We start from the raw sequence: 19,474 nt of genomic DNA on the forward strand, positions 1-19,474 counted from the left end.
GAGACTTGGGTAAATGATATCCTTTCATTAGAATTACATGGTTGATGAAAAGTAAATATGGTCACGGGTTGTTCATCTTTGTGATAAATGATTTGATTACTATTTGATAGTAATTGCCTTTTCATGAAGGAATATGTAATGGTTACCATGAGATAAAATAAGATCATGTTGGGAGAACAAATATTATCCCAAAGAGATTAAGGATATCCTATGAGGGTAACACACTTATGACAAGGTCATTGGACGAGCATTGATCGAGTTGCTTTTGTAATGGTATGTCGTTGGGAAGAGCTTAGTCACGATACTATAGTGAAATGACTTCATGACTAAACGAGTTTATAATTAGTAGGTGAAAATTTGAAACTTAATTATAAATTATTTGAGCCTAAATCGCATATGTCTAATCGGCCCCTCTACTAGCTCGTTGAAACAAGAAATGAATTGCGTGTTGAATCAAATGAATAGAAATGGATAGAAATGATGAAATGAAAATAAAAAAAATAGAAATATTTGGAAATGAATGCGGTTTTCTCCAAAACAAAAATGACCTGAAAATGAATTTCTGGTTTTTGAATTAAATGAAATTCAAAAATAGAAATAAATCATTTGATCATAGTAAACCCGTTAAATGTATAAATATTAAATATATTTTCTTATAGATTCTTTTACGGTAAAGTCGTCATGATTTTAACGGAATTAGAATTGGGTTGAGAAGATTATTTAATTGGGAAAAATAATTGAGATGTTTATTTTGGGAAATAGAAAAATAAATATCGGGTTAGATCGAATTATAAAGTACTTGTAATTGGACCCGATATAAAAGATGTCCAAAAGCCCTTATGTTAAAAGGGAGGGACGACAAACCCCAATAATTAACTTGGGTTGTCGCCCCCTATACTTCTAGTTAGACTAGGAATTCGTTTTTCTAGTTGAAATAAACTTCTACAAGTCAACAAGGGTTTTACGTATTCTCCCTATAAATAGATGGCACTAGTAGATCTATTTACACAACTTTAAGATATTGTTACTCTGCCCAAAAATAGTGAGAGTTTATTCTCAAATAGTAAATTTATTTTCCGGAATAACAATTATGACAGTTTCTATTGAGAAGATATTTTCGTTTTCACACTAAAAGTAAAGAAAACTATTTCTAGTTCTATGTTTGTTCGAATCGTTTGAGCCCACACTCAAAATAGTTTGTCGTATGAAAATAGCGGAGAAGGTCATTCGGTTGAAAGCCAATAATGAAAAGGTTTCGTCTAGTCAAAAACATAGGTGCAATTTTAGTAAAGGGTTTATTGTTATAAATATCACAAATCAACTTAGTTTTCAAATTTTTAATTTTTAACTGTGTAGGAAAAATGTTTTTAAACTAAATTTTTTCCAACAGTTCCTTGAGAACTTACCTTTCCTAAAAGCAAAAAAAAAAAAAGAAAAAAAAGATAGAAGCTTCTTCAAGGCCTTTAATCCATCACCTTTTCATTTCCCTTACTAGAACTAACCTATATCAACCTCTTTCTCTTCAAATACATAAAAAATAACAATTTTCCTCAAATGTCAAAATGTTAAAGTAACATTTAATAGCCATAATAATGGCTCAACTAGCATAATAATGCTCATAAAAATCAAATGGTGTGTCAAAATGAACAAAAAAATCATAAAAACTTACATTGGTTTTCACTTTCACACTCTAACCCAAATTTCCTCTCATGAGAGCTCAAACCTTAGGTATGGGTGATGAAGAAGAAGAAGAAGAAAGCTCAAATAAGACTTTTAAATGTTTATTTTGCAAAAAAAAAATGGAGGAAAATGGTGGAAGATTTAAGAAGATTGGTGTAGAAAATGGAAGAAGAAACAAAAGAAAATGTAACTCCTCTCACTCGTTTCTGACGACCAAGATAGGTGGGAGATGCCACTTGGGAATGTGAAGATGTAATGAGATAGCAATATCACAATTAATCGATTTAGGTAAATTTTGGGACGAAAATTTTATTAGGACGGGAGAATTGTAATGCCCCAAAATTTTTCAGTATTTCGTAACTGTTCCGATAATTTTGTTTGTATATTTGATAAGAAATTCATTTTTATCATATTTCATTATTTTTAGACTATTGAGAGGTCATTAGAATGCATTTTGAGTCATTTCTAAAGTTTGGGGCTCAATCGAGTAAAAATACAAGTCAACGTTTATGAGTGGGTAGGGCTTTAAAGGGTTTTGGTGGGATATTTATGATGTTTCGCGGGGTTTAGGCCTGCCTCCTTAGGATTCGACAGGGAATCTTTGCACCTCAGGGCAAGCTTAAATTACCACATTGATAACATGTCTTGTCCTTGTGAGTTTCGAGGTGGCCGGCCACTACCCAAAATCACCACCAAAAGATTCGATTTGGTGCCAAACCTATACATCACCCCTATCACTATAGCTTTCATTATATTTCAGTAATTATTTTGGTTTCATCTATACTATTAATTAAGCCCTTAATTGAATGGGTGTCATAAGTCAATTGGGCATCAATTCGAAAGTTTTGCACGTTGTGAGATTTGAATCCAAACCATTAGGGTTAATAAAACTTTAATTTTACTACTCAACCAAAAACTTATATTTTAATTTATTTTGTACATTTTATCATGCATATTTTATTACCTCCATCAATTGTATATTTTCATAAAATTGTTGATTAAGTTGGTGTCACAAGTTATAACTTGACTCCAACTAAAGATTGATGATACAACACCAGGATAAATAATTGTAATGCATTTAATATTCTTAATTTGATGTATTTACGTGTTTACATATCATTTTACTCACAATTTTATCTATTTTTTACATTTCAATGTCGTACAAATTTCATGTGTTATTATTAATTAATTTCAAACTATATGTTTCATTATTTATAATATGTTATATTTAAACACACTTCTATATTCTAAATACATAGATTCCCTGCGCACACGCATGTGACAGAATTTCTAGTATTGATAATGACATTGATTGAGTTTGTGTTACAAGTTAACTCGATATTAAATTTCTTTTAATATTTTTTAATATTGATTTTTTTTCACCAACATGATATTATTTTGACACGTTATAGAAAAATGACAATATTGTGATAAACAATTGGAGAACATCACGTACGTGTTGTTATTATTATCCGTTTCAATTTCAAATTATATGTTTTTTATTTGTTGTTTGTTAGTTTTAAACACATATTTATTCCAAATACATGATTTTCACACAACCAGACCTGTGATAGAATTTCTAAGATTATTTAAGTCAATAAATATTTATTATATTATTTTAGCAAAAAAAAAAAAAAGCCATTGGCTTTTGGTGTCCTCTAGGCTTATTGTGCCACATTATATCCTATTGCATTGCATTTAAAAGTATCTGTTAGATAAATTTTATTTTCCGGAAAACAATTTCAGAAATTTCCATTCAGCAAAATAAAACAAGTCAATGTAAATTATTTGGTTAGTTCATTTGGGTCAAGTTGTTTTACGCGTGAAAGCTGGAAACATTATCTCCCAAAAGCTTCACTCTCTCGCCCCATCAATACTCTCAGCTCTCTCACCGATTCCACAGGTAAGTTTCTCTGCTTCTTAAAATCTGTCCTTTTTCTTTTTTCTTCTTTAAAAATGGGTTTATATAGATATGATTTGCTGAAAGGAAGATTTGGGTATGTCATTTTTGTTCCCTTTAATTCTTTGTTGTCTATACTGCATCTTCAGTTTTTTGTTTTTTTTTGTTTTTATGCTAACGCCTTCAATCTCTGCTGACTAATCTCGATTCTTGTCGCCATGTCTCTAATTGCAGTTGATGTGCCTTTTAATTTTTTGTTTCGATTAGTTGCTGTTGTTTGCTTACAAAGGCTGAAGGGAGGTCATTTATTTCTTCAGTGATACGAGTTTATTATGAAACTTTAATGGATTAACGGTCGGACTCACATAGCAGTACTACAACTTTATCATTCATCAGTTTTGTTAATTAATGGTTATTTCTTTTCGTTTAGGAAATATTTATAATATTGTAAGAATTAAGTATGACATGAATCTCCATTTGTGTTTACCTCTCCCCGTCTCTTTGCCTATGACTGGAGGTGCTTGCTGTTTTGCCCAAAGGAAAATGGAAACATCCCCTGGGATACCCCAAATAACTTGGGGTTTTTTACCAAGGTAGTCTCATAAAAACATCTCCTGGAGTCGTGTACTTTTTAAGAATTGAATTACCAACAAACATTTAAAAAAAAAAAAGATTCTCACACTACAGGATAATTGCATTGTTTAAAAAATAAAAAAACAAATCGATAAAATTAGTAGCAATATTTATATTATTTTTTCATTTGTAATTTTCAGCATCGTACAATTATATTAACATTTAAAATGCCAAATCTAAATTAATTCAAAATTAAACGAATAAACAATTAAATTATCAATCTAAATCAAAATTTTCGAAATTGATCGTATACTTCCACCCCTAATTTCCCTATATTTTCCGCAACTCTTGACTGCTACCTTTTTTTTTCTTATTTCAGTGATACAAAAAACCCAGAAAAAAACACAAAAAAATGAAGTATTTAATTGACTTCTATCTTTTTCCTGTACAAAAAGAAAGGTATTAAAAGCAACCCCTTACCGTACATTTTAGGAGCAAAAAATCTGTTCAAAAACTTGCTGCTGATTCGCCACTTTCAACACCACCTTTTCTGTTAACACTAACGCTAATTGTGCCATTAATCCTGCAATTTATCCAATAAGTCGAACACTGGGGACTGGCTTCTGAAGTATTGATGTACCCTGGAAGATCATCATTTGGTAGTCCCTTCTATATTCGTTTAGCTGTTGCAATATTAAAAGAACCGTTTTGTAACATTTCACCAATAGACCAGATCAAGTTCAGTTTGGATTTAACATTAAAGAAAGCAGGTAGGTAGGAAATGGTTATTACCTCTTCCTGGGTTATCTTGCTGAATCTGAATTTCTTTGTCCAAATGGATTCTGCTTCATCGGCGGCTGGGAGCACAAGGGTTTTCACTTTTAAGAACCCCAGCAGCTTCTCAATGCAACTGAAAAGGCATTGAAAATAACCCTACAATGTTGGTATTAATTTAGTTAAGACTTGCATTGTGTGGCCTCATCAAAATTGAACAAAAGAGCTTTGATGGGGTAAGGTTTTCTCATGACAAGCAGCGATGAATTACCTGCCCTTGACTTTCAGTACTTGTTGCAACTAAGGGAATTTCAGCCATTTCTTGCCCAAAAACCCGAAAAATACCAGCTGACACAACCACTTGACTGCATAACAAGAAAGAATAATAGCATTCAGATACACCCAAATTTCTAAAACATAATACAGAAACGGCAAAAAAAAAAAAAGAAGAAGAAGAAGAAAGAAAAAGAAGAAAAAGAAGAAAGAAGAAGAGGTCTCACTTGACAGTTAATATTGCACAGTACATGCCACCAAAATCTTGGCCCTTGACAGTTCTCCTGCAAAACCAAATTTGAAATTATTCACACTGCATAATCAGCAAGCATCACAAAGATAGGCAGAAAAGATGAGTATTTCTTACCCATAAACCATTGATGGGATAAGATCACCTCTACTCGATCCAGAGTCACTTATAGGATCAAAGCGCTCCTAATAAATCACACAAGTAACATCAAAACTAGATTAGTACTTTACAGCTTCTGGTACGAACTACAAAGAAGATGCCTCATTCATTAGATTCAAAGAGGCAACTACGAGACTTTAAAGCTTTATATGACTGTCATATAGGCTTTAACAAGATCAGCATTTATCTAGCTAATGATGATGTTATATAAAATGGATGATGAGCAATGATTTTGTTAAAAAAGTATAAGCAGGAAATAGTATACATGGAAGATCGCAACAGCCTTTGATAGCGTTACTCTGGTGTCATCTAAAGATGTCATTTTCCCGCTGAGAACCCTCCATCTTATATCAAGTTTGGCCTTGCTCCCTAAACTACTTTCTACATGCTTCTTCTTCACAACAGCCAGAGATGAATCAGGAAGCTGCTCCTCCCCACGAATGACCAATTTCTGTAAAGCAGAATGGATTCTATTGCAATCCGTGCAACAAAACCACTTTCCTTTTGGTAACTCCTGTCGAGAACATGGTGTCAATAATAATCTATAAACAGAACAAAATAGGAAATTCATGCATTATTTATGACAGAAAAATGGCACCTTAAGGTCATCAATGTTATGATCCCTCAAACAACCCACATGATATTCTCTCTCACACTGACAAGGAGAAAATCAAGAACAAAGATTGATTAGTGTCAATTAAGTTAGACAACAAACTTAAGCACAAACAGAACCAAAAGGATACCTGATCACAGAGTATAACAGTGCGAGGACCAAACCCTGACTTGCTAAAATCATGACCTCTGCAAATATCAACAGTGTGTTAACACAAGAAAATAAAGTTCGAAACATTAATGAAGAGAGAAATTAAGACAGGAAAACAATGGCAACAAATAATTGAGAAAATAAATGACAAGTTTCGTATTCAGGATAAGAGAGGTGGTTTCTCACCAACACAATTTCTGAATTAATCAAATCAGAGATTTCAGCAGTCCACGATATTCCAATTCTAGATCATAATTCAGATTTCATTTATATACAGGTAATTGCAAACATTTTGTCAGGTGAACATTATAATAAGACAATATTGAAGGAAAGCCAGAGAGGGGTGTTTTCAGGATGAGACAAATAATTCAGAGTAGCATAGAAATATTTCAAACGGTCATAAAAGAATAAACCCAACCTGCATAGCACACACACACTAGGAACTTCTGCCTCTGGAGTTCTGATAATACGAATGCATCTCTTGGTTATCTGTTCTATTGGATCAATTCCAGCAACTCTTCCTGCAGCTAGAGCATTGGCATTATGTTGCACAAACTTTTCGTTTTGGAAGGTATTCTGGCAATATCTACAGTGCCAAGTACCAGTTGGAATGCGTGGAAGAGATATACACTCTGCAATCAGCCAGTAAAAGAACATGAGTGCAACAGGCATCTGTACTGATAACAAGCAGTAACTGAAGTAACTCAGATATTGCACATTCTGGTTGTATGGATAAAGAATAAAAACTGCATTTCAAATTTTCATTAATTTCTAATACAAAGTTATAATGAAAAAATGATGTAAAATTCACAAACCATATGTAAATGACCTAACCATAAGGATAGACCATAACTATGTAAAAAATTCAAGTCCTGAAAAGGGTACACGAGTGGAGTTTCAAGGTGATATGATAAGGAGGAAAAGGAGGGCAAAACAGTCCTCACATCAAGAGCAAGTTACATTCACATGTCCATCAATCCCAAGAATTCTTAAAATCCATAAATAGTCAATTTTACTTTGCAATATCATTAACCAAATAGGTACTTCAGCAATTGGAGCATCTCACCAAAACGTAATTTTGCCTCCAATAGGGCCATTCAGTTAAGAAAAGAATTATGTCCAACCATGAGCCAAAGTCAAAGTTCACAACTTGGAAGCAAAAGATTATAAGATAATAGTTATAATTTGACACAAAAAAGACAACAAAGAGTAGGATGTAAACACAAGAAAACAACAGTAGGCAGTGAGATATTATATAATTCACAAAGTTTGGAAGTTCAAAAGGTTAGTAGTCAGATAAGCTCAGAATTTAGAATATGGCTTGACATTCCCATAAAATCAGAGATATCAAGTTTGGCAGCCATTAACCTCAACATACCATACTACATGTGAGAATTACTTTCTTCACCACTATTGTTTAAATGCATCCAGCACAACAATGGTTATACAAACAATCGAATCCTGAAAAGTTGCCAATAAAGAGAACATTCAAAGATACAGTTGAAAATTGACCTATGTGAAAAGCCCTTGGACATGTGTCACAACACAATAGATTCCCTCCATCCAAACAGATGCTGCATAGGTCATCATTCTCATATGTAGAGAACTTCCGATTTTTCGACAGGGATATTGACAATTCATGAAGAGATACCCCATTTGATGTGTAAATGTTTTGAAAACTGTAAATAAAGGGAATGTCAAAAGCACACTTATGTTTGTATCAATTATAAGATAAAAGATGACCAACAACATCAAAGCTTAGACATCTAAGACCAAAGAACAACTTACGGCTTGCGACGACTTGCCCAACCAGCATGAGCTTCAAACTGTGAGGGGCTTATCTGCTCATTTCACACAAGAAAAATAAAAACTCACAGAACTTAAGAATCCAATTTCATTGGGGGGGGGGAAAAAGGTACCTCTGAATTACAGCAGGTACATAATATTCCAAATCCCCTTTTATAACCAACAAGCAATTTCTGCAACACATCAAATCACCACTTAGTAGAAAAAGTTAGAATAGATGAATTTTAGGTTAAAATATGCTCACACTAACCTCTCCACGAACAAAATATGCTAGTTCAGTTCCATCTGGCAACCCATCTTCCTCAAATACCAATTTATGCTTCCTCAGATCCCTTTGAAAGCAATATCAAAGAGATTAAGGCATTTTATAATATCAAGAAGAAAATTATGCCAAAAGTGACCACCTCAACCATAATCAACAAAGCAAATGTCAAATAGGAAAGAAGAACAAAACTATGCTTACTTTCTAGTTACTCTTCCCTGACTCTTAGTTTGTGACAAACTGCATTTTGATGCACTGATAGGTGACTCTGGAACCACATTTGGCTTGGGTGAGCTGAAATAAAACAAACAAAAAGAGAGGGGAAAAAAAGGTTAAAATAAAGGGTTGGATGAGTTAAACTTTAACAGAAATATCTATTCTTTGATCCTGCAGACTAGATAAAACCACTAAAATGCGAGTAAATGCAATGCTAGATAAAAGTATTAAAAAGCGAGTAAAATGCAATGCAGAAACTATACCTTAGCATTTGCATCTAAAAGATGCTAGCATTCAGATTATGTAAGCAGCAAGCATAAACTTCTAGTTAACATTCACACGATTTGCTACTCTTTCTTATCGGCAACATGCATAAAAATGCCTCAACAGTAATAAATTTGATAAATATTAAGACCAAAATTTTTGCATCTGCTGACAAAGAACTGCAAATTCAACTAAGGGTTAAAATAATATTGTAATATGCCACAGAAACCATACTAGACAAGAAGTTTCCAATCAATGATGAAACTGCAAGGAATATTTTATCTTTCTCCATCTTCCAAACTCAGAAGAGAAAATTATTCCTTTTTTATTTCAGATCTAATAGGACCAAATCGTATTATTCTTGGTTTAGTACAAGTTTGATTCTGAATAAAATACTGCAACAATAAACCAAGAAACCATACCTGTCACTAGCATCAGCAACCTTTGTTCCATCAGCCACTTCAGTTGAGCCATCTTGAGACTCTTTCACACCCAGACATGAATTACATAGAACCATAGCTTTCCCAGAGCCAGCTCGAGTAATGGACTCTACAACAACAAAAGAAAAATAAAAAGGTTAGGATAAATACCAATAAGAAATGAGAAAATAAGAACATATAAAAGAAATGAAAAATAAACCTCTGCAGTTCAAACAAAAGCGGGATTTCTTCATGGAAGAACCAATCACCATTTGCAGGGTGTTCTCCAACATGCTCGTTGAACTCTCCCTGCATGCGTTCATAACATCACGAAGGGTATTCCCATTCTCCATGTAAATATAATTTTCTGCAGGCTTGTTTGAGCTCCTTGCATGAATCTCATATAAGGTAGGGCTAATAACCTAAATTAACGATAGAACACAACATTAATGCATTCACAATTTTGCAAAATATATCATCATATGACAAGATAAATTAACAAATAACAAACCCTTACGTTAGAGCCCTTGCATGCTTTGCAAAAACACAATATCCCGGAGCCCTTGATTATTCCTTGAAGCCCATTACTCCCTGCAGCTCTTGTAACCTATATGATAAACATTCAGAAACCAAATTGTTGAGTTAAAGAGCAAGGCATTCAAACATATCACCTAAAAACTTTTCCCCAGAGGCATACCTTCGAGCTTCGTGCATACCTCACATTTGCTCCCTTGAGTATGCCTGAATCCAAAAGATCCTGTAAACCTGTCGGGAAATTTCTTACAAGCTTAGTCGAGACACTTGCTTCCTGCGTCATTGGAGAATCCACACTCCCGACTGTAATATCACCGCCATCACATTTAGCTTCACTCACATTGACGACAATAGCATCTGTTGCAGCAGTTTCCTTCGTTGTCTCCACCGTCGCTTTCAACAAGGACCGAGTAAACCTCCTTGCAGGCTTCTCGTCCTTCACCACTTGCTCTATCTTAGTATCACCCTCACAACTAACCAAAACCGGCACCCCTACATCCCTTTTGCACGGCTCACTTTCCATCACCAAACCCTCCTTTCCCTTTTCTTTTACTTCTTCTACATTCTCCGTTGCTCTTTCCAGTTGACTTTCTTTCTCTCTAATGTCAGCATCCATTTTCTCTTCCTCCTGTTTTTCTTCTAGCGAACCCATTACAGCCTTTTCGGGCTTGCTTTTTTCCTTCACTTCCTTGACAATCTCATCTTCACACATTGGTTCAATAATACCATCTTTGAATTCCTCATCCTTTTCCAAATCGACCTTCTTCGACTCCTCTTCTTCACAACCAAACACCTCTCTCTTCGGATCTTCCACATCGCTTTTCGCCTCTTCTTCGCTCATCAAATCCACAGATTCCTCCACAACCCTCACAGATTGCTCCAAATCACTCTTCTCTTTCTCATCCTTGACTTCTTTTTTCAATTTCTTGTTGCTCCTGTTACCTGGACTCCACGCCTCTCCTCCATTCTGGGCCTTCCCTGACCGAGTCCGACCCAAAGACCCACAGATCTCCGCTTGAACCTTCAAAGCAAACTCGAACTCACGCTTCAGACCCGTCCTTACCCGAGATAGCACCACGAAATCCCCTGCTTCCGTACCGTTCACCATTTAGTTTAAATAAAAGGGAAAAAAAACACCGGATCAAATCAAGAACCCTAGGGAGACAATGTTGCCAGAAACAAATAAAAACCAAATTTAAAATACATGTATGAGATGGATTAAACGGAATGAACTTTCGAGGGGTCTTCGGAAATTAAGTAAGACAAGAAAAAAAAAAGAGAAGAGGGAGGGGTTTTTATTTTTTATTTTTTGTTTGACCGATCGAAGGAAAGAGATTGTGGTTTTTCTTTGATGAGAGGGAAAAAAAAAAAGGAAGAAAATCAAAAGGAAAGAGTGGAAGGTAGAGAAAGGAAGAAGAAATTCATATGACAACCTTTGTAATTGTCAAAAAGACGGAACTACCCTCATCGACATCGTTGTGGCATTTGTCTATGAGGATCGTCATTAATTCTTGTTATTTTCATATGGTCCCCGAAACCTTCTATTCTTCAACAGGAGTCGAAGTAATTATTTTAAAAGAAATTTATTTGCAGGGCCATTAATATTTTCGAAAAATTTTAATTGAATTTATATTATTTAATTTTTATTGAGTTAGAAACATTATAATTAGTACATATAAAAAAGTTGAAATTCATAATTTTTTATTGCATTAGTATTTGATTTTTAATCAATTTATAACTGAGTTTATATTACAGTGAAAACCAACTAAAACTAACAAATTAAATATTACATTATTGATGGGATGAAGGGAGTAATAATATAAGAACAAACAAGGACTTCTTAGTATTATGAAATATTTTAGGTGTGGAAATAACAACAATAAAGAAAACATACAAGGACTTGAAAAGGAAATTAAGAAATTAAACTAGAACGCCACAAATATAGGGGCATTATTGTCTAGTAAAAATTTAGAAGGGTATCCCTATATTAGTCGTCTGATACGTGGTCGTGGATAAGAGTCAAGTAGATTGTTATGCTTACTTCGATTTATCAAAGAGATTAAAACAACTTAAATCCATCTTATTTTAAATTTTCATCCATTTAATCAACTTTTATTTTTTTTTCTTTTAACTCTTACATATAATATTATTGTGGTGAGATTAATTTTTTAGAAAATATTTTAAAATCAACTTACCTTTTAACAAGTTACTATTATTTGAATCGAGACTTTATCTTTCAATCTAACAAAAACTACTTATGGCGTGAATTTACAAAATGGAGTACCACATGAAAAAAAATCATGCCTAGCATATGAATGCCTACCAAAAAGGCATGAGCATCCTTGAATCCTTGCACCTTAAATGGAAACTATTAGCACATATAGTACCACTTGATCAAAAGATATTCTTGTTTTGTGAATCGGTGCTCAAGGTCGATTGACTTTTTTGGGAAGTCTCTAATGAATATGTTTTTTTTTTTGTTATGTAACACAAGATTAGAGATGAAATTGAAATTTTTTTTAGAAGAATTAAAATTAAATTGTAATTTTTGCGATAGTAAAAAAGTAATTTTATTATTTTAATAGTTTATATATTTAGAATTTTTAAAGGATTAAATCAAAATCGAAAAGCATTTATTATTAATTTGTTTGAAAGGAAATGAGGAAATTTTGATTTAATAGACTTAACCAATTGACCATATTAATATTAAAGCTATTTAGTTAGAAATGTAAATATGTAAGCTAATCAATTAGTGTGTTTAAGTAAGAAATTAGTTAATTAAATTGTTGTTTTTTTTATTTCCTTTTTCAGTCAAACTAAATGAATTGATGAATTGCTTTCTCTGGTCGCTAATTGATGTTGTTGTTTCCTTTGATAGTTTCATTTCTTGAAACCATTATAGCTTGTATTAAATTATAGAACATTATCCTTTTTATTTATTTGATTTCAAGATAACTAAAAAAAAAAGTTACTTTTAATCTAAAAATGATGTGAACGCAATTAACGTGGAATCCTATGTTCTGTTTAACATTGTAACAATTTTCTTTCCTCTAATTATAATCCATCATTTTCAATGCCACATTTACTACAACAAATTTGTTTATTAGCCGCGTCTAAAATAACGTCATTGAAAATTCCATTTATGTCAGTATTTGAATTTGATGATGTAAAATTTATAGTCACCACCTTCGTCGCATTAGGTATGTCACTAAAGGTTAAGAGCAATGATTTATTATTTTTGTTAATCCGATTTTTAGTGGTGTTGAAAATTGCGATTTTGAAATCCTATTTTCATAAATTGAGTTTATAACAGTTTATGAAAGTTTGGTCCTTCAGTTTTTTCAATTAATTGCTTAATTAGAGTACAAAGACTAAATTGTAAAAGTGTTATTGCTATAACTTTTTAATTGACCAAAGACTTAGGGGCTTAAATTACAATTAGCCAAAGGTTCAAAATGATAATTAAACCAATTTCTAATATAATTAAGTGGCTTATAGTGGATTAAGCTAATTAAAACACAATTAGCTTAATTAAACTAGATTAATTAAAGTTAATCAAATGTTAACCATAGTATAAAAACAAAATTTAAGTGGAAGGAAAGAGAATTATCATCTTCTCCATCCTCCCATACCCGATTGTTCAAGAAAATAAAAGAAGAAAATCATTGCAAGGGCTTTGAGCTTTCAGCAGTAATTAGTTAGTGCAATTAAGTCTCTCTCTTTTTGTAATTTTTATGTTTTTGAGGTCATGAGAGCTTAATTTAGCTAGCCAATACACCAATTTAAAAAAATTTTAAAGTTCTTGAAAGTTTCCATTGTTTTTTTCTTGAAGAAATTGATGTTAAATTGATAGATTTTAAGATCAGATGTGAAAAAAGACTAGATTGTAATGTTTAATTGTTAGTTTTTGAACATAAGGACTAAAGTAAATAAATTGAAAAATTGATGTGAAATTTTTGTAATAATAGATAGTAGAGGGTCCCTAAGAGATGTGATTGGGATCAATTTTGAAATTGAAGCTCAAAATCGAGAGATATTGTTATTTTAGTTTTAGGGACTAAATTGAATAAAATGAAAAACTTAAGAGGCATTCAAAAGATGAAATTAAATAAATTCATGCATATCATGGAATGATATAAAAATGTTTGGTATTGATGACTTGTTTAAAATAATTGAATAGATCGAGAAATGTATCAAATTGGAGATAATCGGGGAAAAGCCAAAATTGTCGAATAGTCCTTGAGGATTCAATTTGACCAGGTAAGTCCATAATTTAGGCTTCCTTTGGTTTTGCAATTAATGCCAGTGTGGTGTAGCTGGTGTAAAAAACTGCTATCAACCTCACTGATGCTATGTTTGGATAAGCATCAACAGTGCAATGAAATTTATTTTAATCACATTGATAGCCTCAAATTTGACTTGAGGTTTTACCATCAATTCAGCACAATAAAACACCAGATATTTTTAATAGACAAAAGTACTCATACTTTTATTTATTATTTTACTTTTTTATCCTTGAAAGTTAAACTAATTTCTATCTCAACCTTATTTATTTTTAGATTTTGGGAACGCAATAGTCACTTATTTTCAGAATTGGGAACTGAAACAGTCATTATTGTTGGTTCTCCCTACTTTTTTGCTTTGTTCTTGGTTGTGGCTACTACTTTTTTCTTTGCCTAAAGGTTAGTTTTTCATATATTTGTGTTGATTACATAATATTTGAGAATTATGGATAGTTTTAAGATCTCTTTTCCTGAAAACAGAATTAGAAACTTATGTTCAGATTTCATATTACATAATAGAACTTATGTTTCAGATTTCAAGTAGCTAAAAGAACTAGGGGTGTGCATTCGGTTAACCGACCGGTTAATCGACCCGAATTAGTTAAAACCGAATTAACCGACCTCCAAAATTTTTTAACCGTTAACCGAACCGAAATTTTTAAAAAAAAATTAACCGAACCGAATTTTTTTCGGTTAAACCGGTCGGTTAACCGAATTAACCGAAAATCATATGATTTTTTTTGGTTAAAAATTAACCGATTTAACCTATTTAACCGATTAACCGACTTAACCGATTTAACCGATTTAACCGATTTAACCAACTTAACCGATTTAAATCACTATATAATTAAAAAAATTACATAAGTCTTTGAATCACTACATAACTAAAAACATTACATAAATTTTTGAATCACTAAATAATTAAAAACATTACATAAGTCTTTAACACATAAAATAAATTTACAATTAATTCATATTTTGAAAGACACGTACTGCTGCTCAAGAGAAGATGTGGATATAAATTTGGGTTCAGATTATTTATAAAATTTTTATTTAAAAATAAATAAACTTACATTACAAACTTGGGAAAAAAAATGAAACATGCAGTATTGCATGAAACATGAAACATGCAGTATAATGCAGTATTTACATTATAAATTTGCGTGCACTATAATGTACAGAAGAAAACATGAAACATGCAGTATGAAACATGAAATCGTGAAACATGAAACATGAAACATGAATTGTTCTTGGGCTTAGTTCTTGGGCTTAGAGCCTGGAGGAGAAAAAATATATTGGGCTGGCCGGCTGGGCTTAATTTAAGGCCTATTACCTTACAAAATTCGGTTAAACCGAATTTTTTCGGTTAACCGACCGGTTTCGAACCGATTTAACCGTTAACCGAAAATTTAAAAAATTCTTAACCGACCCCCAACCGAAAATATTCGGTTAACCGACCGATTAACCGAATTCGGTCGGTTAACCAAATTTTTTCGGTTTTAACCGAATTTTGCACACCCCTAAAAAGAACTATTATCTGATTATGGGTCATTTCATTTTCATGATATAAATACCGTTTTGGGTATTATGGGTAGTTTTAAGATATCTTTTCCTGAAAATAGAACTAGGAACTTGAAATTAAATTGATTTATGTTTCAAATTTTGAGCAACTAAAAGAACTATTATCTGATTATGGGTCATTTCATTATCATGATATAAATGTCATTTTGGTCTTCTTCTTTTATTTTCTCAAATTTACCTTGTTTTTCTCTATTAAAAAATACTGTAATTTTCCTAAAGGTTCGTTAATGGGTTTTCTTCTCTTTTTTTATTGGATTTTTTTAGCCTCAACTTGTCCTTTTCATTGTTATTTTCTAATTGATGGGGGTGATTTCATAAGCTATTGTTTTACTTGTTATATGAACTGATGTTAATTTTCAACCTTATTTTGCAAAATTTGCCAATATGTTTGCCTCTTTGTTACATCAAATTATGGATCAGTTGGGTAGTTGCAAATATGAGATGTTGTTTTCACTTCTATGATGAATGTAAATATATATGTAGCTTGTACTTAGGGATGTTGAGTATGGTATCATGTTCGTGTTATGTTTTCGAATCGTTTCTAAATTTTTCGGGTTTAAATCAGATTATTGATCAGTTGTGAGAAATATTGAAGGAGCTTTACAAATGCGTGGATGTATACAAAAAGGAGATCTTGTTGTGAAAAAAATTGATTTTCTCAATTTTGTCTAGTAAGGTCGAGAGATAAATTGGACTAAATTGTCTAATCAGTAAAATGGTGACCAAGGTAAAATTGGACCAATTAGGAGTTTAAGCAATTTAGATTCCTAATCTGAGAAGTAATTATCAACATGGATATTAATAAACTACTCTAGTTTATCTGATTAATACTTTTGTAATTTTGGTATTTATTCAATTTAGTCCTTTTAGATATAATTTAGCTTAATTCACATCATTTTATGGATTTTTGTAATATACCACTTAACCACTAGCTAGATAGACTTCCTAATTGCATGCTTAATTGTTGTCCATTCACCATATCACCTGATCTCTTTTGGGTTCGATCCTTAGAATGCTCTAAGTGTTCCATTATACACTTACACATATTGCAACTGACTTGTCACACTTGTAGTTAAAGCCACTTTTAAATATCTATATTTTGTGCTAATTCTTTGCTTAGTGTTTGTACACTGGCGTACAGTCAAGTTGTTGGCGTCGTTTCCAAGGAGATTTGTGTGTGATAATTGAATTGTATTGATGTTTCCATGCTTTGCTAGGGAGAAAATTAGTGAAAGCTAGGTTTATAGATATGGCGTTTTACTTTATGTTGCATTACTTCTCTTTGTTTCATTTTATTATTTTGTTTACTTATTTGTGTTTCTTGTGGTTGATTTTTTTTAGAGCATGATCTGAAGTAATGAGTTAGTCCTTTTTTTATCCCGAGCCTGAAAGGATATTACCCAATGTGAGATGAGGACTACTTCCAATTGTTAATCCACCACCCTAAAATGCATTCTTTGAAGGTCTAAAATCCTTGTATGGCATTCTTTCGTTTAAATTGTGGTGTTTCATTTTCTTTTGTGTTATCATATGTCATTTGTAGTTTTACTCATGCTGTTTCTTATTATGATTCTTTTCTTGTATTCATTGGTTTAGGATTTGGTAGTTGTGGATAGCTAAGATTGATAGTTGTGGATAATTGGTTGATATAACTATAAAATCATTTTCTTAACCGATTTTTTCCAACAGAATTATACGTGCACAGGCAAGGTGAAACTTATTAAATTAAGTTCACCAAAACTACCAATTTTCAACTCTAGAAAATTAGTCAGCTTGTCTTGTATTTTTGGATGGAATCCTAGCATTTTTAGGTTGATATTTCTTCTAATAAATGAAAGGTCCATCTCTTAGATTTGAAACACAATTTGAATTACCTAATTTCGAGTTCAGGAGCTCAAGTTACGATCGTTTTAGTGAAGATGCGCGAGTAGAATTTATATACAAGAGTATTACAGGAATTACAAGTTTCGAGCTTTGGTTCAAGTTTAAATCATATTGGGTTCGATGTTAATGCTTAATTTTGGTTATATATAAGCCCCATAATGTATTTATGAAGTTTTATACTTTACGGATTTATTTATTTGAATTTTTAATTATTCTTTAGCTTATAGAGTAAGATTATGGCTAAGTTAATTACTTAGGGATGAAGGTAGGGTTGTTTCCTTATTTTCCAAGTACTTTAGGTTTATATATATGACATTATGTTTTCTATAGTCAAGCATATATTGTTTTTGATTATTTGATAAATAAAACACTCTTTAGAGTATTTTTGGGGAAGTTCTTCAAACTCCAGGTCGCCAATGATTCATTCTTGGAGGGTTTGCTAGAGTCATTAATTGAGTTTGTCAGAAAATCTATTCTCAAGGGTTTAGTCAGACACTTATCATTCTATTCATCTTTATTGGTTTATTTATTTCATCTTCTATCGTTATTTTAATTTTCTTTTTTTATTTTTTATTTAGTTTTTTAATCATTATACTCATTTTTTTTATTCTTAGGTATCAAGAAAACATCTTCCAAAGCTTTAAAATTCACCTTGCTTGCTGCCCAATACGCTAGGTTTTGGTCTAGAGCCATTGAACGGAATCGAGTCTTCTCCTTCGAAACAACTTCAGATTAATTTGGGACTTATGTGGATGTTGTGCTATTATCATTTAGTGTTATATCTTATCACTCCCTTTTCTAGCTAAAAAATACTAAAGCCTAATCAAGTGTCCCCAACAAAAAGATCAACCTTGTAGCTTAAAGCCTACTCTTCTATCTGTTGAGGAACTCAAGTTAGGTTTCTAGGTAATAGTGTTGCCTTTCAATGCAAGTTACCTCATCATCTAAATGTTCTACCAATCTTGCTTTGTTTGTGTTGGAGATTTCGAAAGATGTAGTGGCAGATGCAGATCCAGTTGTTCAATCATCGAAGAATAATTAGTGTAGCGAAATTAAAAAAATTTCGATGACCCCATACCATGGATCTACGTGAGAGATAACGAGTTCAAGATGAAAAAAGGTTTGAAATACACCATTAAACAATTTGAGTCTGCCAATGTATTCCCAATGCGCGAATGAACTGCACCCCCAACCTTCTGGTTCTAGCTTCTATTTATCCACCTAGTTGAACCGAAAGGAATACTGTCTCTTGAACTTTTTAGAGATGATTTCAAAATCTCTTTCAATTCGAATAAAATAATTTCGATTTCCCTTAGAAAAATGAGATGGTAGAGTTATGTTTTTATTCAAACAATTTTGAATATTCAAAACCCACGTTCGGAGAGGATCAAGGAAGATTTCAAAATAAGTGTGGTGTAACACCCCTTACCCGTATTCGACACCGAAATAGGGTACAAGGCATTACCGGAGTTTACTAATTAATTTTCAGACATTTCATTTTTATCTAACATTCATATTTATAACCAATCAAAATCAAAACATTAATGAGCTAACGTTAACCAAATTAACTTATACACGCCATTATAACCAGAATCAAATCATCCAAAATTACCGATAGAACCAATGGATAATGTAATATATCTCCAACAAGCTTCCGATAATCATTTCAAAGCATCTAATAACTACACATATTACCAATAATAATTCAGTTCCAATATAAAACACACATATATATAATATTCATTACCAAATAGCATTCATTTCAATTGAAATTAAACAAACGATAGTTCATACAAACTTACCAGGCTAAATTGCAGAAATACCAAAATTTAGGAACATTTTGGAAATTTTTT

The 19,474-nt window shown here is 32.3% G+C and overlaps 1 protein-coding gene across 2 annotated transcripts; it reads right to left on the bottom strand.

The window, feature by feature from the left end:
• Window positions 1-4,405: 4,405 nt before the first annotated feature.
• LOC107954175 (uncharacterized) lies at window positions 4,406-11,285 on the bottom strand. Of its 2 annotated transcripts, XM_016889662.2 has the most exons (18): window positions 10,037-11,285; window positions 9,857-9,946; window positions 9,560-9,761; window positions 9,343-9,469; window positions 8,642-8,734; window positions 8,429-8,510; window positions 8,292-8,351; window positions 8,161-8,213; window positions 7,885-8,051; window positions 6,791-7,004; window positions 6,353-6,410; window positions 6,208-6,264; window positions 5,875-6,123; window positions 5,568-5,635; window positions 5,428-5,484; window positions 5,199-5,292; window positions 4,946-5,086; window positions 4,406-4,836 (listed from the first exon to the last, which is right to left on the bottom strand). In XM_016889662.2, the coding sequence occupies exons 1-18, from the start codon at window positions 10,979-10,981 to the stop codon at window positions 4,744-4,746; spliced, it is 2,850 nt and encodes a 949-aa protein (XP_016745151.1). In that variant the 5' UTR covers window positions 10,982-11,285; the 3' UTR covers window positions 4,406-4,743. The 2 variants fall into 2 exon arrangements, with proteins under 2 accessions (XP_016745151.1, XP_016745152.1); XM_016889663.2 differs by lacking the exon at window positions 4,406-4,836 and having other exon boundaries at window positions 4,941-5,063.
• Between the last annotated feature and the right edge of the window lie 8,189 nt (window positions 11,286-19,474).

Source organism: Gossypium hirsutum, chromosome D07 (assembly GCF_007990345.1).
Source record: "Gossypium hirsutum isolate 1008001.06 chromosome D07, Gossypium_hirsutum_v2.1, whole genome shotgun sequence".
Classification (NCBI taxonomy): domain Eukaryota; kingdom Viridiplantae; phylum Streptophyta; class Magnoliopsida; order Malvales; family Malvaceae; genus Gossypium; species Gossypium hirsutum.

Coding starts and splice junctions, on each gene's coding strand:
- LOC107954175 (XM_016889662.2), bottom strand. CDS start 10,981: ATGGTGAACGGTACGGAAGCAGGGGATTTCGTGGTGCTATCTCGGGTA. Junction 8,352..8,428: donor CATATTTTGTTCGTGGAGAG/GTTAGTGTGAGC, acceptor GATGTGTTGCAG/AAATTGCTTGTTGGTTATAA. Junction 5,087..5,198: donor GTACTGAAAGTCAAGGGCAG/GTAATTCATCGC, acceptor CCAACATTGTAG/GGTTATTTTCAATGCCTTTT.